The 24,493-nt window shown below is 48.8% G+C and overlaps 2 protein-coding genes and 1 long non-coding RNA gene across 4 annotated transcripts; 1 reads left to right on the top strand and 2 right to left on the bottom strand.

Annotated features, from left to right (window-relative positions):
- Window positions 1-3,775: 3,775 nt before the first annotated feature.
- Window positions 3,776-5,846, bottom strand: LOC105072186 (uncharacterized). The gene is made up of 3 exons (XR_006726399.2): window positions 5,755-5,846; window positions 4,698-4,823; window positions 3,776-4,014 (listed from the first exon to the last, which is right to left on the bottom strand). It is a non-coding gene; the product is annotated as an uncharacterized LOC105072186 (long non-coding RNA).
- Window positions 5,847-5,925: 79 nt separating this feature from the next.
- On the top strand, window positions 5,926-7,736 carry COX5B (cytochrome c oxidase subunit 5B). Its single transcript, XM_010959045.3, has 4 exons — window positions 5,926-6,082; window positions 6,649-6,722; window positions 6,875-6,974; window positions 7,537-7,736. The coding sequence occupies exons 1-4, from the start codon at window positions 5,980-5,982 to the stop codon at window positions 7,647-7,649; spliced, it is 390 nt and encodes a 129-aa protein (XP_010957347.1). The 5' UTR covers window positions 5,926-5,979; the 3' UTR covers window positions 7,650-7,736.
- Window positions 7,737-9,796: 2,060 nt separating this feature from the next.
- ACTR1B (actin related protein 1B) lies at window positions 9,797-18,606 on the bottom strand. 2 transcript variants are annotated; one of them, XM_074354831.1, is made up of 11 exons: window positions 18,349-18,606; window positions 16,338-16,402; window positions 15,034-15,109; window positions 13,911-14,036; window positions 13,466-13,590; window positions 13,033-13,228; window positions 12,800-12,892; window positions 12,541-12,715; window positions 11,404-11,465; window positions 11,068-11,108; window positions 9,797-10,874 (listed from the first exon to the last, which is right to left on the bottom strand). In XM_074354831.1, exons 1-11 carry the CDS (start codon window positions 18,394-18,396, stop codon window positions 10,772-10,774), a joined length of 1,110 nt encoding a protein of 369 aa, XP_074210932.1. In that variant the 5' UTR covers window positions 18,397-18,606; the 3' UTR covers window positions 9,797-10,771. The 2 variants fall into 2 exon arrangements, with proteins under 2 accessions (XP_074210932.1, XP_074210931.1); XM_074354830.1 differs by having other exon boundaries at window positions 13,012-13,228; window positions 18,349-18,605.
- Window positions 18,607-24,493: the final 5,887 nt, after the last annotated feature.

Here is a 24,493-nt window from a genome sequence, read left to right as displayed (position 1 = left end):
GGGTCCACCCTCTGCCCTTCTCCCGACTCTCTCCGCTTGTGGGGCTGACCTCCATGGCCAGCATAAAGGAACACCTTTGTCTTCTAGTGGCCAGTTAGGCAGCAAGGAAGGTGGGAGGAGAGAGATGCTGGGCAAGTAGGCATCTCCACCCTGCCCTCTCTGCCAGGCTCTGGCAGTGGTACTGCTCCTCTTGCTGCCACAGCTCTCACCAGGTGCCAACACCGCCTGGCCCAGGTGGTCAAAGCATCCTGCCGTGGCTGCCCCTGGTCCTCACCATCCCTGGGGGCTCCCTCAACCCTGTGCACCCCTCTGCAAAGTCCTCTTTTAACCTCTTCCATGTGGTTCGGTGGGCCTGGAATGACGAGGAGAACAGATTCAGCCAGTGGGCTGGCCCAGTAGGAGGGGGGTGGAGGGGGAGGGAAGGGGAAGGGACAGGTGGCTGTAGAGGAGGACTGGGATACTAGGACTTCCCAGGTGGGCTCAGGTTCCTCTCTGGAAAAATGAATGGGGCTCCGTGGGGCTGGGCATGGGGATCAGTGGATGAGAGAAGGGTCCTGGTTGGGGAAGGGTAGTAATTCAATTTTTCTGTGTGAGGTGCCCTCCTGGTTCACCAGACTGCTTTTGTTTTTTACACACACAGACACACACACACACTTTAAATAGGAGGCCTCCACAGACCCCTCTGAGCCCTAGTCCCAGCCAGGCCCCATGCTGACAGCAGTTCCATGTGACCCATTTTGGATTTGTAGCATCTGCACAAAAACATTTGGTTGGTTCTGACCTGGCTTTTCTGCCAGAAGGGTCCTGGCCCTGCAGGCTGCCAGAGGTTCAGCCACTCTGTCACATGGTCCTCAGGCCTGCCTAGGGGGCCCTTGGGGTCTGGGTTGTCTCTGGCTGATGCAGGATGGGGCGAGCCCTCCTGCCACAGCCACTGTCTCCCCTACCCCTGTTATAATTAAAAACTGGCCCTACATCAGCTTTTGTAAGAGGTCAGAGCCTCTGTGGTCCAGTCAGAGCTGCTCCTTCTGGCGACAGAAATGCAGATTAAGTCCCTTTTTTGACTCCATTCCTTCAAGCTCATGTGAACTTGGCTCAAGTGAGGAACCTCCCCCCTTCTTGTCCTTGTGATAGATTCAAGGCGCAAACCATATTGTACTCACTCTTAAATAGTGACCAGCCTTGGCCCATGGAAAGGACTTGATATAACGTCCCTCACATTGAGTCTCTGCAAATCAGATACACAAAACCCCAAAATAAATTTGACTAGCTGATTAAAAAATATTTATTTCATTTCTGAATACATAATACATTCACACAGTAAAACAAGACCCCCAAATGGCAGAAGAGGTCTGCAGTGGAGTGGTCACTGGGGCCGGGAGGAGCTGAACAGCCTGCCCCACCTTTGCTGCCCTAACACTACCCCGGGGGGCAACAGCTTGGGTCCCTGGCTCGCCCAGCGGGCCAAGTACCTCCAGATGCCACAGAGTGCGCCCCAGTGACTGCATTGCCACCACACCACTCCTTCACGCCAACACGGACGCAGAGATAATTACTTGTATTGGTTTTCTGCATATCCTTTCAGAGTTCATTTAGGTAAATACCAGCAATTATGAATATACTGAATAGACAGTTTTTTAAAAAAATTGATTGATGATTTTTAAAAATTAATTGAAGTATAGTTGATATACAATAAGTCACAGGTGTACAATACAGTAATTCACAATTTTCAAAGGTTGCACCCAATTTATAGTTATTATAAAGTATTGGCTCTATTTCCCACATTGTATAATATCCTTGTAGCTCATTTTAATCCCCTACCCCATGTTCCCCGCCCCCGCCCGCCCCCCACTGGTAAGCGCAAGTTTGTCCTCTGTATCTGTGAGTCTGTTTCTTTTCTGTTATATTCACTAGTTTGTTGTATTTTCTAGATTCCACATACAAGTGGTATCATATAGTATTTGTCTTTCTGTGTCTGAATTATTTCACTAAGCATAATATCCTCCAAGTCTATTTATGTTGCTGCAAGTGGCAAAATTTCATTCTTTTTTATGGATTTTTCCATTGTTCATCTATGTACCACATCTTTATCCAGTCATCTCTTGATGGACGCTTAATTTGCTTCCATATCTTGGCTATTTAAATAATGCTGCCATGAACATTAGGGTGCATGTATCTTTTCAAATTACTGTTTTTGTTTCTTTTGGATTTACACCCAGACTTGCTGCATCATATGATAGTTCTAAATAGACAGTTTTTAAGTCAGTATTAACAGGGCACTTAGAATGTGTTAGGCATGATTCTGAGCACTTTGTGTTAACTCATTTAGTCCTCAAAACAGTTCCAGAAGTAGGTGCTATGCCCATTAAAAAAAAATGAGGGGAGGCTATAGCTCAGTGGTAGACTGCATGCCTAGCAAGCACGAGGTCCTGGGTTCAATCCTCAGTACCTCCAACAAATAAATAAATACAACCTAATTACCTCCTCCCACCCAAAAAGCAAACAAACAAAAAATGAAACTGAGCCCAGCAGTTCACAGAAGAGGAAATGCAAATAATCAATAAACTTACGAAAAGAAGCGCAGCTCCCTTAGAGGTCAGGGAACTGAAATACAAACTCTAACAGAACCTCATTTCTCATCCATCAGTGGGCAGACTTGGTTAAGGCCAGTGACCCTCACATGTGGAGGTGCAACCTGGCACCCACAGCATGAACTGCTCCAAACTTTACTTTGGGGAAAACAATCTGGTAGAATTTATTGTCATGTTTTATGTACACAGCCTCTCACCCTATTGCTCAGAAATGAAGGTTCCAGAATATAAAGCTATATGTGACTAAGGATGTGCATCACAGCATTGTTTGAGAGGCAAAAAATGAGAACCATCTGAATATTCATCAAGGGGAAAATGGCTGGGTGAATTCATAGATAGTACATTCATAGTGGGAGATATTATGCAGCAATTACATAAAATGAGTTGGATCTCTATGTATTGATCTGTGACATCCACAAAATATTTTTTAAGTGAAAAAAGCAACTTGCTAATAATTTGTACAGTAGTGATATATTTTTCTATTAAAAAAGTTTTTTTTAACTTTTTTTGTTTTTTGGGTGGGGGGAGTAATTAGTTTTATTTATTATTTATTTAATGGAGGTACTGGGGATTGAACCCATGACCTCCTGCATGCTAAGCAAGCGTTCTACCACTGAGCTATATCCTTCCCCCTGTTTTTCTATTAATTTACATTTCCCTATTTTTTAAGGGAGGTGGCTATTTATTTATTTATTTATTTATAGAGGAAGTACTGGGGATTGAACCCAGGACCTCGTGCATGCTAAGCATGCGCTCTACCACTTGAGCTATACCCCCCTCCTACATTTCTCTATATTTTTAAGAAACATCCCAACATATGCACTTGTTTGAATAAGGCTATAGGAGCATGGAGTAGTGATTCTCAATCAGGAGTGATTTGCCCTCCAGGGGAACACATGGTAATGGCTGAAGACATTTTCGGTTGTCACCACTAGGGGGCGCTAATGGCATAGATGTTGAACATCCTGCAGCGCGTACAGGAAAGCACTTCTCCAATAACCCTGCAAAGAACTTTCCAGTCCAAAATGTCTGTAGCACTAAAGTTGAGACACCCTGGCATAAAGAAAAAAAAAGAGTAAACACAAAACTGTTAACAATTAATTTTTTCCTTAAACATATATGTTGTTTGACTTATTACAATATGCGTTTATTTTGACCACTAAGAATTATCTTATATAAGTGAAAAATAATACTCAATAAAAGTTTATTGTTTTGGCAAAGACAATGGAGCAGGAAGGATGGGGAGGCTGTTCTCGAGGCCAAACTGTTCCTCAAGGAGACATTCAGGGGCAGGGGTGTAAGTGGAGGCCGGTGGAAACGAGAGGCAGCAGGGGATGGATGGAGACGCCCTGGAGCCTGGTCCTGACATTGGAGCTCATCCGCATAGACTGAATAATCCCAGGGCTTTCGTAAACTGAACATGAACCTGCAAAAACCATCCTATGATCAGACAAGCCTACTGTGAGAGAGAGAAACAAGCCTGAATTCTATTTCCATTTTATAGCCTGGAATAAATCAGGCAGGAGAGAACCATAACACAACAGAAGTGAATTTTTCACTCGTCTGCTGAGAGTTGGGTTAGTAGGTATTTCTTGGTAAAGAGTAGTCAATTAAGATAGGGAAACTCTGGCTTAAACTATAGGAAAATTAAACAAGGATTCTCTGGTATGTGCTTAATCAGAGCCTTTAATATGCTAGTACGTGCACCTCCAAGAGGGTGGTTATCAAATGCAGAACTTCCCTATCTTGACCAAGTTCTTTTTACTGAGAGCATCTCCTGAGACTAGGAGTCCATGGAATATACTCTGGGAAATACTAATCTAGTCTAATCAAGTTTTACTGATGAGGAAATGATGGCCAAAAGAAAAAGTGACTGGTTGAGTTAGCTGGTGGGTGGGATTCCCTCCGAGAACACCTGTTTTCCAGATCCGAGCTTCCCACCCCCCGCCCCAGTATTAAACATCTAACCACAGGTACAAATCAACTACAGATTCTTGGGGAACATTCCTAGAATTTAGGGAAACTGTTTCCCCGGTTTAATTTGGAGTAGTTGCAGTGGTGGTAAGGGAGAAGGGAGTAACAGTGGAAACCATTCAAAGCAAAACCCACCTTTAAAGAGGATCCAGACACTTCTGGCTTTAGAGACCATTTTTTCCTTGGTGAAGGGGGAGACTCATGAAGGCCAGATGCGCGCATGTGAAGGAATGCTCCACCAGGTCATTTTGAAAACATAACCTGCACAGGACAGGTGGGAACACCTGGGGCTTCAATCCTCCCCAAATTACCTCAAATTGACCTCATTGGGCCAGAAGAAACCCTACAAACCTGATTCTGTATATTCTATCCAAGAAATAAATTTACCAAAATTTACTTGATTCTACTATATGCCAGGCGTCTGCAAGGCACTGAAAGTCCAAAGGTGAATAAAGTATAATTCCGGCTCTGAAGGAAGTTTCTATCAGACAGGGAAACAGCTGCAAGCAGCCACACTGTGACAGCTGTATTGATGTGAACTAAGTCCTAGGAGCCCATGGAAGGCAATGTTTACAAAGCTCACCCGAAGAAGCTTGCTTACCTTAGCTTGTGGGCAGTGGGGGAGCTATGGAATATGTTTTCAGTTTTAAACGGAGACCTTTGGTCCTAGTACGTTCTGGGACTCTTGTTTCTCATTATCACCTCCCTTCCTGCTTCCCCACCCTTAACCTTTTCTTTAGTTAACAGCCTCCTGGTGCAGCCACCCCTTCACCAAGGGCCTTGGTCCTGGGAGGGGCCCTAAATCTGGCCCTCCCTTCCTCCCGGTCCCCAGCCTCACCTCAGGCCGGGACCTAATCACCTCAAAACCACTGTAACAGGAACTGATGCTAGACTGAGGATAGGTCCAGCCCAAGTTCTCACAGGCTGGACAAGTTCTCACACGTTCGCAGTGTCTCCCACACTGCCAGCAGAACCATTATCACAATCAGCCCACTCCTAAATTTGGACCGTTTGGGGTCCAGCAAGTATCTTGACAGGCGCGGGCTTAATATCTTCCAGCCTCCACGTTTAGTGAGCACAACTATCAGGCAAGAAGCACAGGAACTCAAGTGTGGTTGCCCCATCCCACGGACGCAAAACGAGTTGCACCCTATCCCACCGTTAGTAAATGGCAACGTCCCCAAAAGCCTACAATTGAGAGCCGGACCGTCTCCACGCCTATTCTACCTCGCAGCGGAAGCAGCGCAGACTTGCGCATGCGCAACCTTTTCCGCCCCGCCCCAGCAGAGTCACAGGAGTGGGGCTGGCTCGGGTCGAGAGGAAGCGGAAGCCGCACACTGGAAAGAAGGCCGCCCCCGGAAGTCCCTCCTGCTTCAGAAGCCTGTTCCCGGAAGTGCTGGTGTTTGTAGCGGGCGTGATGGCTTCAAGGTTACTTCGCGGAGCTGGAGCGCTGGCCGCGCAGGCCCTGAGGACCCGCGGTCCCAATGCAGTCGTCGCGGTGCGCTCTATGGCATCTGGAGGTAGTCGCCCCGCCGGGCGCACCAGGGACCTGCGCCGTTGCCCTCCCGGGGTGGTGTTAGGGCAGCAAAGCGGGGCAAGGCCGTTCAGCTCCTCCGAGGCCCAGTGATCGCCTCACGTACCTGAGGACCTCAGGCTCCGCTGTTAATATCTCCGTTATTCTCGGCCGCTGCTTCTGCCGACCACTGAACTAACCCTGCTGCGGAAGAATCCTAAACGGAGGTGCTGGGTGACCTTGGTGGGCAGGGATTACAATCAGGACGTAGGGGCGGGGGAACTAAGCCGTCATTCAGACCCGCGCCCACCTCAAGTTGGATGCATTCCACTAGAACTCTGATTGACCAGCTTTTATAAAAAATGTGTTGAAAAGTTGGCCTGCGTGGTTGAAGGAAGAAGAGATTCCCCCGTGTTGCCACTTTTGGGTACCGTGACTCTGCTCTTTAGGGGACAGTGGGTATGGGTGGCCTCTAGGAGCCTGTGGGCCCACTAAAACTGCAGAAATTTACATTTGTGTATTTTCCATCTTGATCATTTCAGACGACATCGTAATTCAAGTGTTTTTTTTCAGGTGGTGTTCCTACTGATGAGGAGCAGTCTACTGGGCTGGAGAGGGAGGTCTTGATGGCTGCCCGCAAGGGACTGGTGAGAAACCCTGTCTTCTCGGTTGCTCACATGGCCTCGGATGGGATCAGAGCAGTCTCCTCTCTGGGATCCTTCGATCCTGGAAACCTGGCTTGTGGGAACCTGGAGAGTAGGGGTCACTTGACATAGTAGCTCAATTCTTGTCTTTTCAGGACCCATACAATATGCTTGCCCCAAAGGCAACCTCAGGTACCAAGGAAGACCCTAATTTAGTCCCCTCCATCACCGACAAGCGAATAGTGGGCTGTATCTGTAAGTACTCACCACTATTTTCTTATCCGTTTAATACAGCTCACTGTACAGGGTATCTTTAAGCTGCTTCACATCTTTTGGTGTGTGTGTGTGTAAAGAAGGTATGTGTGTAAAGAAGTTGTTCGAAGGATCTTGGCCCTTTCAAGCCTCTCTGCCTGAATAGGTCATCCTTACTGCAAAGAGGCCTGGAACTTCAATAATACTGGCTCACTGGAGAGGCAGCATACAGAAGGAGTATTCATCTAGAAGATGTTTATTGTACTTCGTTTTTGCCAGACAGCATGTTAGGCACTAGCGATACCTATCAGAATGGACCCTGTTTTGGGATTCTGCATAGACAGGAACTGTTAGAACCTATGGTGACTCTGCTGTGAGGTCAGTTTACTCACAGGTAAACTCAGCTTCAGTTTCTTCATCTGAAAAAAATGGGGAGGAGAGCTTGAACTGATCTCTTCCGTTGTTGGCCATAACTTTGTGTATCAGAGATGTCTGAGGAAAAGAGGTTATGTCCCAAGTCTCTTCTCCTAGGCTGGATGGCCTTCCACCACCTTTTTTCTTTTAGGTGAAGAAGACAATAGTGCTGTCATCTGGTTCTGGCTGCACAAAGGCGAGACCCAGCGATGCCCCAGCTGTGGAGCTCATTACAAGCTGGTGCCTCACCAGCTGGCTCACTGAGCCCCTTCACTCATCACTCACTCAAGATGTGCTGTCAAGTTTCTTCTTTCCAATAAAGACTAGCCGTTACATTGGCTTCTCCTCCCATAGATGGCTGGTCTCACTTCTTTCCTGTATTTTTGGGACGGTATTGGTAATTCTTAAATCGGGAATAGCTGTCTATTAATACAGCTTGCCATCCACGTGCTTTTGTACACTGAGATTGACAACCCCCTGATGTAACAATTGCAACCTCTTCACACAGGGGAGAGCATGGGCTGCAGGAGTCAGGCTGACTGGACTTGCAGTATTGGCTCCATCATCTAGTTTTGTCACTGGGGCATGTTCTCTGAGGGTGGGCTGCATCTTAAAAAAGGTAAATACCTTGTGAGGTGTTTGGAGTAACATATAAAGAGCCTGGCAGATGAAGGTCCTCATATTATTGTTGTAAAGACAGAGCAGCCTTTTGAGGAGAGTTTTGGCTTTGTAGTCTCGAGGGACACAAGTTCAAAGCTTAGTTCATGGGGATACCACTAGCAATATCTAGAATACGGGACAGTTCCAAAATCCAGCAACTAGTTTCTTCAAGTAAACTGGAAAGAGAAAAAAAGGTAGGGAGTACCTATCAAATCAAGTGGACATGAGGCACATACCAGCCAAGAGCAGTGTGTGGACCTTGTTTGGATTTTCATCTGAAAAGACCAATTGTAAAGGAAAAAAAGTATCAAACATAAATATTCAATATTTAGGGATTTAATTAAATTTTAGACGTGTTAATGGAACTAGTTGGTTTTAAAAAATACACTTTAGCGATACATACTGAGGTATTTAGGAGTGGAGTACTTAGGTGTCTGGAATTAGCTTTAAAACAGTGGCAAGAAGGAAGAGAGTAATTTGGGGTAGGGCTGATCCACTGTAGCCAGGTACAAGAGAGGTCACTCTTCTACTTCTGTGTACATTTGAACTTTACGAGGCAGAAACAAACAAAAGCCCAATTCAGTCACTGCATACTTGTGACACGTTGGACAATCAAGTTCTCAAAAGCTATTTTTATCTGAAATAGTACATTTCCATTTTGTTTTGGGATTAGCCACACAGGTGGCTTTGGTTACTACTGCCACAGAGTTGATCCAAACCAGCTCTTTAAGTTGAACTGATGATGGGGGAAAGCCCCTTCCTTCATCTTGCCTTATTCCTCCTCTTAAAGGTACAAAGCTATTGCCTCCTCACCCCGTCTCAAGCATTTATCTGCCATTCAAGCCCCTTCTCTTTGGGAAGGGGACACACAGATAACCGTGTATTAAATCTACTGCTACCACTCCCCACTTAAATGCTGCTATAAACAAGAGTTACCCAGTCACTTTGTCACAGACTGCTTTGGTACCGCCCCTAAGCCCTCCTGCCTGGTCTGTCTCCTGCATCCCCTTTTTTCACTGTTTCCCTTTCCAACCAAAACTCTGCTTAAAGTGGGCTTTTAACTCCCCACATTATCTGGTCTTCCTCCCTCATCTCCAAACCCAAGTATGTTTTTTGGGGCAAAGATACGTCTTGTTTACCCAAACACATGGCATCTCCTGGATATAATGTAGGTGTTCAAGTACTTGATGAAGGAAGGAGAGGGCAGACACTCCAAACTCATTTCTCACTGCTCCCTCTGCCTCCGCCACCCTTCCTCTCCTTGCCATGTAGCGTCTTCCTTCAGAACCCAGCTCATTAACATAGCCTACTCCAGCTCTCCTATTACTCCCCTTCCTGACTCCCTGAGTTGTCTGAACTCTGAAACTGCATCACTGTTGGCCTGTCGGCCTTAGCCACACCTAAGCGGGGCAATAGAGCTGCTCAAACAGAACAGGTGAGGGCACAGATGCACCAAGCCCCAGCCCCACCTGCCACAAGGCTCCAACCAGGGGGGAGGAAGGCAGCCTGATCTCTGCTTCCAAGTTCTCTGCTTCTCCTGGTGGACCGCAGCAAGCGCAGAAAGGGCCTGGGGAATTCTGTCACCAGGTTGAGAGCCCAGCCTCCTGGGGCCTCCTTCGCCATGTTGCCCCGCCAACCGCTGAAATCTCAGGCTTCTGAGCTAGAGCCAGTGCCAGGTTGCGTTGGTCCCCAGGGCCGGCTGGGCAAACAACAGCATGAAGAAGCACAAGAAAACAGAGCCACACACTGGGCCTTGTCCGTAATTATTACTATAATGATTTACAAAAAAAGTTTTTTTCAGGCAACTGTGTTAAATTATTGTACATATCTGGGACAGGGAGGTGGGGGTCCTGGCCACAGGGTAAATGAAGACCTCTTTCGTGGGAGAAGGATATGTGTCCCCCTCTGCCCCACTAGGTCTGACTCCTGATTTAGTGGCTTCCCCTCAACAAATGAAAACCATTAACCCTTCCTGTCCCGGGTACTGGGGTGAAGGAGAGGGAGCAGCAAGTCAGTGAAGTGCTTTGAAGGGGAGAATGAACACACTATGGCTACCTGAACCCCTGCATCCTCTGCCTTGGCTCCAAAGGATCGGACCCCCGGCCGGACCCCCTCACTAGGGACGGAAGACTGCCTAGTACCCAGCCAACACCAAGGTATCTACCCAGGAAGGTGGGAGGACAGTGTGAAAGGGTCAGGGATGCGGAGGGGTGGCCCTCCGGGCTACCCTGTCGGGTCAGGGAGAGGAGGTGGCGTGAGAAGCAGTGACACACCAGCGGGGAGCTGCTGGCCACCCCCTCCTCCACTCCACGCCAGGGCGAGTTACACAGGCAACTAGGCGCTCTGGCCCCGGGAGGAAGCCTGTCAGAGGAAACGGGGGTGTCTGGCCTTAGCTTGGGGAAGCAGCCCCAAGGCTCAGAGCAAGGAGCCATCGGCCTAACTGGCTCTGCCAAGGGGGATACCGAGAACAGTCAAAGCTGGGGTCCTCAAGTCACATCTTCCAACTCAAGCCTCTCACCCATGCAGCTACGTTACCGTGTGTGTGCACGTGCGTGTGTGTGTGTTGGGGGAGGACTGTGAGGAAGCACTGTTGCACCACCTGCCCGGGGTTCAGGGCATGCAGGGGGCCCTAGGCCTAGTATGTGGACCTGGACCAAAAAGGGTTAAGGCCTCTGGCTCCCCTTTCCTCCCATTCTCCCAATGTGCTACACCCTCTTCCTTGGGCGCTAAAAGGTTTTCCGATGAATAGCACGGGAGCCGTCCTCTTCATATTCCTTTTTGGACACCCACATCTTCTTAAACGTGTCCAGCGAGGCCAGGATGGAGCCACTGTGAGGACCGAGGGAGGGGACTCTTGCGGACCTGAGGGCTGAGCCAGCTGCCTTCCCTGGTGCTCAGAGCTCCACTTCCCTTACCTGGGAGGGAAATCCACCCACCTCCACCTGGCATGGGCCAACCCTGGGAGAAGTGTCCAGGGCACAACGGTCTCCTCCCAGAGCCCTCCCCGTGAGCCCCGCCTCACCCGATCCACGTGGAGTACAGCCGTTCCTGAGGGGCCGAGATCTAGAGAGAGCACATGGCAACGTAACTGCCCTGTCCCCACCCAGCAGCCCCCGTCCCCGCCTTGGGGGGCCTTTCCCCAGAGCCCGAGGCCCACCCAGCAGCCCAATCCCCGCCTTTAGGGGCCTTTCCCCAGAGCCCGAGGCCAGGCAGCAAGTGCATCGGCTGGGAGCAGTGGGAGCAGCAAGGCTGGGCTGGGCATGGACACGAGAGGGTGTGAAGGTGGCTCTGACCCTTTCCTCCCTGGGTCAAGGTTGCCCAGCACCCCGTGCCCCACGGGGATTTCCCCTAACCTCACCTTGATTTTGACGTCCTTTGGGGCAAGCTTCTTTACTTCACTTAGTAATCGGTCACCAAAACCTATGAACACAAGGCTGGCTGAACCCAGGATCCACATCCGATCCCTCACCACTAGCTCCCCTGCATCCAACTTCTGGTGCCCCACCTCCAGCTGCTGCCACCCCTGTTTTAGGCGTTCTTGCTGGAATTGAGGGTGGGGGCGAGCTCCCCAGAGGCAGAAAAGCACCGTGCCTGGTGGGCCCAGCTCCCTTCCTTAGGGAGGCAGCCAGAGATGTGCCCCCAAGTCAGCTCTGGCTGACCCTACGCTCTTCCTTGCCTGACACTCCGGAGCCAAAACCACCAGAAACAAAGTCAAAGGCAAGTGACAAGTCAGGAGAACATGTCCGCTGTTTCTACCCAGCAGAAGGGCAAACAGCACACACAGTGTTGGGACGGTGTTGGGGGGCTCTCGTCCATAACTGGTGGGGGCGGAGGGGGCACAACCTCTCAGAAGGGAAACTCTGGTGATACCTACCAGGGAACAAAGGCACATACCCACCCTCCAACTCAGCAATTCTACTCCTAGGATTTATCTTTTAGGTATATTCTCATTATGTGAAATGACAGGGCATGAGGTTACCCACCGGAGCATCTCTGTGATTAGAAACAATCGTGACCACCTCCCAGGCCACCCGCAGGCTAACGGTTAAACAGTACGCCCAGGCCATGTTCCAGACCACACGGCCGGGTGAGAGAACTCACACTACAGGGAAGATCTGGATGTGGTGCAAAGTCAAAAACACATGGTGTGGATCTTGAGAGTGTGCTGTGATCTGTGTAAACAGGAGGTACTTATCTGTGCACAGGTGTTACTTGCAAAACTAACATCTGTAGGGAGGGAACTGGGTGACCTGAACAGTGGGAGAAGGCAGACTTCATCTAATACATTTGGACCTCATTAAACTTATCACCTACTTACAAAGGAAATAAAATTTAATTCTAAATCTTTCTCTTAAAAAAAAAAAAATAAGCTCACTCATCACAAAAAAACCAACAGAAAATGAGCCAGGTCCCAGGGTCCAGGAAGCGGGCTACAGTCTGAGGGTCCAGCTGCCCTTGGCCTCCACATCTTACCACCACCTCCCAACTATGGTACCTTTGAAAAGCGTGGAGCCACCCGAAAGCACGATGTTGGCGAACAGCGTCCGGCGGAGGTCCATGTCGGACTTGTGGATGGCGAAGGCCAGCACCTCATGGAGCCCCTCGCTCTCGTCTCCTATCAGGTCTGGCTGGAACAGCAGCTCGGGGGCCCGGAATCGCGCCGGCCCCACCTTGGGATCACAAGATTGAGGCAGACAGGCCTCTTCTCCCTCTGGGTCCCAGCATCACCACCCATGGCCGGCCCAGCAACTTACGTCAAGTGTGCTGCCGTCGGGCAAGGTGTACTGCACCTTCTCTGTCTCCAGAGCCTCGTCCTTCTGCGGGTTGATGGACAGGTAGCAGGCCCGCTGCGGTGGGCAGGGACACAACCCTCAGAAGGCTGCAACCGGGACACCCGCACCTGGGCCTCAACCTCACGCCTGGGCCGACCACCCAGCCTCGTTCCCCACCTCCCACCCTTCGTCACCTCTTTGATGGTCCGAACAACCTCAAACTCGGCCGAGGTGTGGAAGTCCACCCCTTCCTTGCGCAGCAGCAGACGGAGATAGCGGGAGATGTCGCGGCCGGCAATGTCCACCCGCATGATGGAGTGTGGCATGGCAAAGCCCTCGTAGATGGGGACAGCGTGGGTGACCCCGTCCCCCGAGTCTAAAACCACTCCTGTCGTGCGTCCTGTTGCGTACCTGTCACCAGGTCAGCATCCCTTCACCTCAGCCACTGAGGCAGTGGGACATCCTCACCCCTGGAAGGGACCCTGGGACACATGCATTATCTGGTCTGAAAAAGGGACACGAGGAACTCCCTAAAGGGACAGTCATTGGGGCAGTTTCTTCAGGGAAGTTAGACGCTTGGGCATCCCAAGCGGAAGGACAGCGACGGGGAGGGTGGAGGCACAGGGCCCAGGGTCAGGGAGCACTCACAGGCTGAGCACTGCCTGCATGGAGATAAACAGGGCTGGCACGTTGAAGGTCTCAAAGAACACCTCTGCCGCCTTCTCCCGGTTTTTACTCGGGTTGAGTGGAGCTTCCGTTAGAAGAACAGGATGCTGCAAGAGACGGGAGAGTCATGGGCGGATGCAAAGACGCACTGGCCCTACAAGGATCTTTCCAGAGCCACCCCGCACCCTATGAGCACGTGAAGCCGCAGCCTGCCATCCCTCCCGAGGGCACTAGCTCATCATGGCCAGCGGTTACTCTTCCAAAGATCCAGCTCTCCCCGGGAAATTCTGCTTGGCAGCCACCGACTGTACAGCAGGCCCTAACGAAAGCCAGAGGAAACGTGGAGGCTGGACCAAAGAGGCAGCGGAGCAGGGAGCGGGCACCGCCGGAGACCCGGGCGCCTGGCGGGAGGGCCCGGCGGCCACACCTCCTCGGAGAAGGTCTGCAGCTGGTCCTTGGAGTAGACGTACTGCCAGATGCGCTCCATGTCGTTCCAGTCCCGCACCACACCGTGCTCCATGGGATAGCGGATGGCCAGCAGCCCCCGGTGCTCCTGGGGAGGGAGGAGGCCAGCTGTGGCACCAGACACTCATCTGGCAACTGCTTTCTGCCCTCCTGGGAGCTGCCCCGTCCTCTGCTAGCCTTGTGGCAGGTCCTGAGACCAGCACAGGTTCATCTGTCCACCAGCTTCCCAGGCTCTGAGCCCAGCCTCCTTCAACTGGCCGGAACCAGAGAGGGCGGCAATGTGCTCCCTCCCCATCCCTCGGCCTGCTTCCTGGGCTCCTCCGTACCTCCCCACCGCTTCAGTTACTGCTCCTGTCACTGCCAGGAGCCTCTGTGTAGGCAATCTTACACGGTCCCCTCCTGCGGTCACTTGGTGCCACCGCTCCTCCTGGGCACAGCCAGATGCTGTGAGCCACCTCTCCTCCCAGCTTTTAGCCCGTGCTCATGTCTCCCACATGGACCTGCCCCTCTTCTTCTCTCGACAATGAGCCCCTTCCTGCCCGGAACCACTTGGCCTCCCTCACCCACAGCTGACCCCATCTCCTGAGAGCCCTATTCTCTATACCCCGAGTCCCCAGTACCCCGCTCTGTGTTCCCCGGTGCTTAAACTACACTTGCTTGTTATTCCCTGCCACCCCTGCCCCCATTTGCTCCTCCTCCCCAGGGCTTCATCCGGCCGGGCAGCTCCTAGGTGTCCCCCCAGCTGGAGCACAAGAGGTGGCCCTCTTATTTGGATTGGTTGTCAAGTCCAAGTGATTCAGACTTTTAAGTTACTTTCTAATCAGTTCTTTCCTCTCTAGTTTCCAAGCAGCTTCTAAAAGATGGGGCATGAAGTGGTCTGTGTTGCCCTATGCAGGAACCACGGTCTCATCTCACAGAGCAAAGGGACCAGAGTGTAGTACTTCAGAGCTGGAGGGCAGCCAGCAGATGGCCCCAGAGAACAGATTCCCAGGCCCTCCCTGTAGGTACAACTCTGACCACCAGTCAAGTCCCCTGGGACAATGAGGACCCCAAACCCAGGCAGAGACAGGCTCCACAGGTATCACCTCTGCTTTTGGTCCGATGAAGAGATCCCCTTCCAGGGCTCCAGCCATCACCCGCATGTGCTTGGGGCGCCCGACACTGCGAGGAGAGGTAAAGTCAGGCAGGTGGACAGGGGGCCCAGCGGAGCCAAGTCCAGGAAATTCTGAGTCTAACTCCAATGGTCAAGAGGGTAACATACACCAGAGCATCGGGATGTGGTCACAGGGAAAAGGTCAAAACCTAGGCCTATGGGACACTGAATATAGAGCAGACCTTGACAGGACAGAAGACAGGGTCAGAAGAAAAGCTGTCCCCTCCACATCCCACCAGCCCTCCCAGAGAGGGCGGAGAGCTCTGGCATGTCAGTCGTTCACAGCCCAGCCCTGGCAGAGGGTCAGCTTCTGCAGCCACGATGACTCAGCCCACACTCTTGATTCCAGGAGGGCAGGGCTGCCGCCAGCGTGTGCAAATCAAGGAGGGATGGCCCCAGGATACCGGGTCGTGGGTCCTGCCCACACCCTTCTCTCACTCAGTCAATCCTGCCCCTTCCCCCTGCCAGGGCTTCCGGAACAGAAATGCGGTTCTTGGCAGACCGGACGAGCTACCATTCCAAAACCTGACCCAAGTTCCCGGCACATAAGAGGAAGCTCTAATTACACTCAGTGTGAGTTAGAAAGGAAAGCTGAAGCCCTGCTGCGTGCTCCAGGCTGGCTCGGTCTTCTTGATACAGCCAGCCGCTTCGGGGCCTTGGGACTTCCCTGCCCCGGCTACGGCCAGTAGACTGTAAAGCGTCTGCTGAGGGAAAACTCCCTGCCAGGCTGCAGTGGCCGAGGGAGCCCTCCAGGCTTCTTCCAGGCTCTCACCTCCCTCTTTCCTCTGCCACCACTGTCACCATCAGGCAAAGCCTCCCCGCGCCTGAACAAAGGATTTCCCAGAGTCTGAAAATAAAGAAGCCCTGGAGAAACCACTTCCCAGGAGGGAAAGGGTGTCTGCGCATTAACTCCCCACTCTTCCTCCTCTGAGTTGAGGTCTCTCTTCTGAAGCAGCCTCTTTTATCCTTGCTGCTGCTAACACGCCCTGTCCCTGGGGAATCCTGGTGGTTTCTCCTTCCTCCTGGCTCGAGGAGGGACCAAAATCAGACTCCAGAGAGGAGGGGAAGAGCACTTGTCTTCTCTTTCCAGAGCCCTTAACAGCACCAGCTTCACAAATCGGGTGTTTTCCCCTACAGGTGGGGGCAAGAGTTGGCCTCAAAGAGCTGTGACACAGGACCAGTGTTCTCCCCCAAGGCAAACCAAAGGGTTAGGGATGCTGCCCGAGCAACACTTACTAGTTTGGGAAACAGTATTTGGGAATCTGGTCTCCTGCAAAGCCAGCCTTGATCACCCCCGAGCCCTGTAAAGAAAAACAATGCTTAGCTCTGGGCAGTTACATCTAGATGAAGGCAGTGCCTTGCCGTGGAGAGAACTGGCTGTATGACTAGGGCAGCCCAGGGAGGAAGCCTGAGATCCTGGCCAAGAGGGCAAAGCCATTTACAAGGACACAAGGGTTCAAAACTGGGGGTGATTTTGCATCCCCTCCTCCAAATTTGACAACAACTGGGGTGGGGGAGCTGTTACTGGCATGTAGTGGGTAGGGGCCAGGGATGCTGCTAAACAGCCTACAATGCACAGGACAACCTCTCATAAGCAAGAATTATCGAAGCCAGAATGTCACTAGTGTGGAGATGATAGAACCATGAGGTACATCCTCCTCTGCGCACTCTAGGGTTAGCTCCAGGCAGGAAGAATTCACAGCAGTACAAGCTATGCCCCAAATTCAGCCAAAAGCAACCCCTAAGCATAGTTTTTCTCCAACAGCCCCTGAGCCCCTCCCCTCAGCAGCCACTGACTACATACAGAACCAACCAGAGATCACTGGAGGCATGGGGACAACTGGCACCTCTCCTCAAGTGGCCTCTCAGGAGACTACAGGAGAACTTGGTCCTGCCACTGCTCCAGCATGGAAGCTGGACTCAAAATCGTAAAAGGGAATCAGGCATCTAGCAACCTCCCACCCACTGCAGGAATCAGCATCTCAATCCTGCTTCCCACAGATGGCCATCACAACCCTCTGGGTCTGCAGAGCAGAAATAAACATCCCCAAGTTACAGAGGAGTGCCTGGAAGCACAGAGGGACCCAGCAGGTAGCCCTCTAAACTCAGAAACCTGCCAATTAGCCTCAGTGAATCATTTGCCCGCCAAGAAAGGAAGTGGCCTGATGGAGGGTGCATCCCTAAGCCCAGTTCTAGCCTTCTTATTAAATGTCCTCTGCCGGGACTCGGGGCACTAACATGGGTACTCCAGAAAAGACAGCCGTTGAGGAATTGCATGGGGGTCACGTGAAAAGGAGACAGATCCCAGATAAGAAGTGAGTCATTATCAAAAACTCCAAGGCTCATACACCAGAGGCAGGCACCCAGCTAGGGGCAGATCCATAGATCCCTGCCTTTCATTTTTCTCCCGTGAACCAGAAGGTATGCTGCGCCCCAGTGCTGAAGGACAAGAGCACAATGGGGCCAGGCAACTTTCCTCCGAGATTTCCAAACAATTGTCCCAAACTGCTTATGGGTCCTGGGAAGAGTAGTCTTGAATTCTCTCCACTGCCATGCCAGCTGTGGAACTTCTGCTTGGCTTAGGGAGCACTTCAGGAGAGGGTCAAAGCAGCCAAGTGGCGGCTGTGTGGCTGGCAGAACTTAGCGTGCATTTTCCCCAGTCCCAGAAAAAGGGCACAGTAGGGGCTGCCCACTTGAGATCCTGCCTGGGATGCAGCCCCTTGGGAAGAGCTGTTGTAGAGGTCATCAGGCCAACTCTCTCCAAAAGATGGGGCTAGCAGTGTGCAAGAGGACAAATGCCGACCCTCCTCCGCTCGGTGGGGCAGCCAGAGCCAAAGGAGAAGTCAAGGGGCTGGGGTTGAAACATGCCCAGTGACCTCGACACTCAACCGAGAAGGGTCCGGGGTGCGTCCCCTGGCCTGACACACAGAAACATCTGCTGGGGCTGCCTGGCTGTCACTCTAGCTTTCCTGGTGCTGAACAAGGACCGCCACTCGAATGGGACCCCTGCCTCTCCTGACCTCCCCGACCAACTCAGGGAGGGCTCGGGCTGCGGCTCTGCCGCGCCGGCTGGGGGCTGGCCCTGTGGCCCTGGCTACAGGATCAGGTGGGCGCGCTGGCGGCCGGCGGGGGTGGTGGGCAGGCAGTGAGCGAAGGACCAGCAAGACGGGCGGGGGTCCCTGCGGGCGCTGCCGCGTGTACCCCTGGGGACGGGGCGCCCGCCCAACCCTCGGCTGCCGAGCCTCACGTTGTCGATGACCACGGGCTGGTTGGCGATGATGTCGTAGGACTCCATGGCCGGGCCGAGCCGGCCCTGCCCCGCAGGCGGGCTGCAGGAGGGACCACCAGCGGGCGAGCGGGCAGCCTGACCCAGACCGCTGCGACTCCCGACGCGGCGCCGCACCCGTCCCACTCCGAGTGCGCAGCCTACGCTAGCCCGGCGGGACTTTCTGGAGGGCGGGCCCTGTGGCCAGTCACCGCTCCCACCTGGGCGGATTGACAGCGGGCGCCAGGGGCCAGATGCGGGGGTAGGGGCGGGGCCTCCGGGTGCTAGCCAGCCAATTGAAGCCTCCGGGAAGAACTGCCGGGGCGCTTCCAAGATAGGCTGCACCGCGTGGGAATGACGTCATGGCCCGCTCTTAAAGAGGACGCGGTCCGAGTCGGGTGGGCTGGGAATTCACCGGTCCAGGGAGACTGCATTCTGGAGCCCCAGCACCTCCGGCCACGCTTCTTCTTGATCGAGCAGTCCCCGAGGAGGCTGGCGCTGGATATTTTACCCAAGGCATTTCTTTACTCAGCACTGAGGAAGATCCTTTTCCTTGTAAATTAATCAAGCACCTGCTATGTGCTTGCGAAGCACTTGTACCCACTCTACAGAGATTACTGTATTACAATAATCTGTATATTACACTCTTGCAGTAACTGTATCGGGTAGTTGTATGATTATTCCCATTTTACGGATATGGGAACTGAGGAGCCTCACGTTTGAGTAACTTGCCCCAGGTTATCCAGCTAGTAGCAGCTGGAATTAGCACGCGGGCAGCCTCCGGCCAGCCGTTCTGTGATCAGTTGCTGCAACAGTGCAAGATATGGAGTCCTGAATTCACTTCTAAACTGAGCCTCAGTTATTTGCCTCCGTATATAAATTTCCCGCTAGATTGTGACATTAAATTTGGTAAAATTGAAGCACAACATCATACAGAAAACTGCAGAAATCATAAGAATACATTCCAATGAATTCTGAAAATGTAGACACCTGTATAACGATCACAGAGCATGACCTGCCCCAGAAGCCCCCTACCCGTCTTGCTCACTGCCCTTTTCCTCCTTGCCGGTGACCACTATCCTAACACCACACATTAGTTTTGCCTATTTCGGAATTTTATGCAAATAAAATCATAGGTATGTGTTCACTTATATCTAGTGTCTATGCATTCTTAAAATGAGTCAGCGTTCAATTGTTTAAAATAATGAGAGGCGTTCTATATAATCTGATAAGAAACACATCAGGAAATATGGCAAAGAAAGTCAGACACAGTATCCATAATGTTATATGTATGAATGTTTCTGAAGAGTGTATGAGGCACCTTTAAGACTCTTTAACATGGGAAAGGGACCACTGGTAAATGTAGAGGAAGGAAGGGAGAATTCTTTTTACAATATAAACTTTTTGATTTAATAGTTTTTAACTTGTTCATGTATATACTCCTTTTTTTTTTTATTGTGGTTAAATCCATATAATATACAATTTACCATTTTAACCCATTTTAAGTGTACAGATCAATGGTATTAAATACATTCATAATGTTGTACAGCTATTACCAACTATTACCAGAACTTTTTTCATATTAAAAAACTGAAACTCTGTACACATTAAACAGTAACTCCCCATTCCCCATATGACAAGATTTCCTTCCTTTTTAAGGCTGAATTATATCCCATTGTATGTATAGACCACACTTTGCTTACCCATTCATCTATTGATGGGTTCTTGTGTTGCTTCCACATTTTAATCTATCGTGAATAATACTGCTATGAACATTGTTGTATAAATACCTCTTTGAGATTCTGCTTTCAATTCTCTGGGCTGTGTAACCAGATAAGGGGCTGCTGGACCATATTCTAATTCTATTTTTAATTATTTGAAGAACAGCCATACTGTTTTCCATGGTGAATGCATCATTTTTCATTCCCAGCAACAGTGCACAATTTCTCCACAGCCTCATCACACTTACTATTTTCTGTTTTTGTTTTGGATAGTACCCATCCTAACGTGTATGAGGTGATATCTCATTAGAGTTTTGATTTGCATTTCTCTTAACGATTCGTGATGTTATCTTTTCATTTCCTTATCGGCCATTTGTATATCTTCCTTCAGTGAATGTCTACTCACTCAAGTTCTTCACACATTTTCGAACTGAGTTTTTTGTAGTTGAGTTTTAAGAATTTTCTATATTCTCAATATTAATCCCTTATTAGATACGTGATTTGCAAATATTTCTATGGGTTGCCTTTTTACTCTGTTAATAGTGTCTTTTGATGCATAAAACTTAAATTTTCATGAAGTCTGATTTGTCTATTTTTTCTTTTGTTGCAGGTGCCATTGGTATCATGTCTGAGTTATCATCACCAAATTCAATGTCCTGTGAACAAAAAAATACTGCAAACCAAATCAGTAAACAAAGAATGCTGAAGCCATCAAGTCATCAGCTGCTGTTGCCACCCCCAAGTAAAGACAAGCCTGCAACCTGGCCTCTGCAGCCACTCACAATGGTGCACTCCAAGGGGACGCAGAGTAAGAAAGGACAGGATACTGGCCCCTGATAGCTAGATGCTTGTCAAAGGAATGATTTCAATGAGTCCAAATGTTTACTCCCTCCCATAAATAGAAAAGTGCTGAATTCTGTAACTCGAGATATCTGGTTTTCTTTAGTTAGCAAGTAATCTTTTAATGTTCCAACTACCTGGTCTTTGTTGTAAAACTCCTATATATCCTGGTTCCTCCCTTACCTCTTCGGAGCAGTCCCTCAGAGCGATCTGAGAAGCTGTCATCCCAGGCTCGCTTCCTCAGAATTGTCCACTGAATAAAACATAAGTCTCAACTTTTATGTTGTGCATTTATTTCAGTCGACAGTCCTGAAGCTTTGCCCTGTGTTTTACTCTCAGGGTTTTTAGTTTTTGCTTTTATATTTAGGTTTTTGACCTGTTTTGAGTTAAATTTTGTATATGGTGTTAGGTAAGAGTCTGATTTCATTCTTTTGCATGGGGATATCCAGTATTCCCAGCACTACCTGTTGAAAGATGTGAGGGCTTATTTCTGGGCTCTCTATTCTTTCCATTGGTCTATATGTCTGTCTTTATGATATATTACTTTTTAAATAAAATATAAAACTGAAATGAAAAGATACCTGCCTGACAAACACCTGGAGCATTTTAAAAAGAAGTGCCAGGGTCCTGTTTGTGAAGAAACTCCATGAACACTGGGCGGCAGGCAACAGTGTCGGGGGAGGCAGGTCGTGGCTTAGAAAGGGCACCCAAAGTCCATTTTGTTGAAGGCCATTTGACACCTTTGTTAGTTGTCAGTCGACCTCATGTATGTGACTGTACTTCTGTTCCATTGATTTATATGCCAATACCACATGGTCTTGTTCATTGTAGTTTCAGATGTCTTAAAAATCAGGTCATGTAAGTCCTCTCTTCTTCTTTTTTTTTAAGTAGTTTTGGATACCTTAGGTCCTTTGACTTCCATACAGTTTTGAGATAGGCTCTTCCATTTCTGCAAGGAAGCCTTCTGGGATTTTGATTGGTTTTGTATTGAATCTATAGATCAATTTGAGAAGAATTAACATGTTAACAACATAGTGTCTTCTGATTCACAAGCATGCCTTTCCCTGTGTTAGGTCTTTAAAAACTTACTATTTTTAAAAGTTTTTGGTGTATAGGTCTTAGAGTCTCCCATAAGGTTTATCCCTAAATATTTCATATTTTTGATGCTATTATCAGTAGTATTGCTCTTTAAGTAACTTTTTGCTTTGATTGTTATGTCTTTGGTGGGGTAAGTAATTAGGCTTATTTATTTATTTAAGTGAAGGTACTGGGAATTGAACCCAGGATCTCATGCATGCTAAGCATGCACTCTACCACTGAGTTATAACCCCCCCAATAGTATTGTTTTTATAATTTCAGTTTCTAATTGTTCAATATCAGTAGATAGAAATACAATTAATTTTTTTAAAAATTAATAGATTTTCTTTTTAGAGCAGTTTCAGGTTTACAGAAAAATTGTGCAGAAAGTGCAAAGTTCCCATATACCTCCACATTGCCCACCCTCCCTTGCCAGGATTTCCTCTATTATTAACATCTTGCATTAGTGTTTACATTTGTTACAACTGATCAACCAATATCGATACATTATTATTAACTAAGGGCTATAGGTTACATATGGGTTTTGACAAAGAAATAATGTCTTGTATCCACCATTATAGTATCATGCTGAATAGTTTCATGGCCTTAAAAATAATTCCCCTTCTCCTGCCATATATCCAGAGGGAACTCTAATTTAAAACGAGATGTGCATCCCAATGTTCACAGCAGCACTATTTACAATAGCAAAGCCATGGAAACAACCTAAGTGTCCATCGACAGATGAATGGATAAAGAAGTTGTGGTATATATGTATATACACACATACACACAATGGAATACTACTCAGCTATAAAAAAGAATAAAATAATGCCATTTGTAGCAACATGGATGGACCTGGAGATCGTCATTCTCAGTGAAGTAAGCCAGAAGGAGAAAGAAAAATACCATATATCACTTCTATGCAGAATCCAAAAAAAAAAAAAAAAGACAAAAAAGAACTTATTTACAAAACAGAAACAGACTCACAGACATCGAACTTATGGTTACCAGGGGGAAAGGGGGTGGGAAAGGATAAATTGGGAGTTCGAGATTTGCAGATACTAACTACTACATATAAAATAGATAAACAACAAGTTTATACTGTACAGCACAGGGAACTATAGCCAATATTTTGTAGTAACCTATGATGAAAAAGAATTTGAAAAGGAATATATGTCTGTATATGTATGATTGAAACATTATGTTGTACACCAGAAATTGACACATTGTACACTGAGTATACTTCAATTTTAAAAAGTCCCCTGTGTTTCCTCTATTCATTCCTGAACCTCTGTCAACTACTGATCTTTTTACTGTCTCTATGGTTTCGCCTTCTACAGAATGCCATACAGTTGGAATCACACAGTATGTAGACTTTTCAGATTGGCTTCTCTCACTTAGTATTATGCATTTAAGTTTCCTCCATGTCTTTTTGTGACTTGATAGCTCATTTCTTCTTGTTGATTAATCATATTTTATTGTCTGGATGTACCACACTTTTGTTTATCCATTCACCTAATGAAGGACATCTCAGTTGTTTTTAATTTTTGGCAATTATGAATAAAGCTTCTGTAAACAACTATGTGCAGTTTTTTGTGTGGGCATCCAATTTCAACTCATTTGGGTAACTTGGAGTATGATTGCTGGATGGTAAACCTATATTTAGCTTTGTAAAAAAACTGCTAAACTTTGCTTCAAAGTGGCCGTGCCATGTTGCATTCCCACCAGCAATAAATGAGAGTTCCAGTTGCTTCACATCCTCAACATTTGTTGTCGAGACGGGGGAAAGTGGCAGGAGCGGGCAGTGGGGATTCAAAGATGGATGGTTGTACATCTTGAGTTTGAAGCTAACTTATCTGTCATTGTTTTGGTTTTATTAACCCTCAGCTTTGTGTGAAATCTCCTTGGTAACGGGCACCCCAAGGACTCTATTTCCACCCCATGCCCAGCCCATGTTCTGCCCCTTCCAGGGTCTTGATTGAAGCCTCCCCAATCTCTTGTCCAGATCTTTTCCACCTCTGGGTATTTGTTCTGCTCTCCCAGGACACATTTGTAACATTTGTACCTTAGGGTGAGTTTTCTCTTTTTACAGGAGATTTTAGGCCACTTTGGGCCATTGTGTTTCCTCTCTGCCAGGGCAAGTGGCAGAAGCAGGTGAGTCAGTGACTGGGGTGAGGGCTGATTTTTATACTTACTAGTAATTTGAAGACATTTTCTGTCTACTGGCCATGCTGAAGCAGTGAGTTCCATGTTATTTTATATGTTTTCTTTGTTCTGCTTTTGTTTGTTTGAAGATATTTTAGAGAAATAAAATTTTCACTGCTGCGATTACCTAATGTTATGGGTTGAACTGTGTACCCTTCCAAATTTATATGTTGATATCCTAACCCCCAGTACCTCAGATTGTGGGGTTTTTTTTTTTTTGAGTGTCTTTATAGAGGTAATCAAGTTAAAATGAGGTCCATTAGGGTAGGCTGTAATCCAGTATG

This window comes from Camelus bactrianus, chromosome 28 (genome assembly GCF_048773025.1).
Source record: "Camelus bactrianus isolate YW-2024 breed Bactrian camel chromosome 28, ASM4877302v1, whole genome shotgun sequence".
Taxonomy (NCBI): domain Eukaryota; kingdom Metazoa; phylum Chordata; class Mammalia; order Artiodactyla; family Camelidae; genus Camelus; species Camelus bactrianus.
This window is presented reverse-complemented; position numbering and strand designations above follow the sequence as displayed.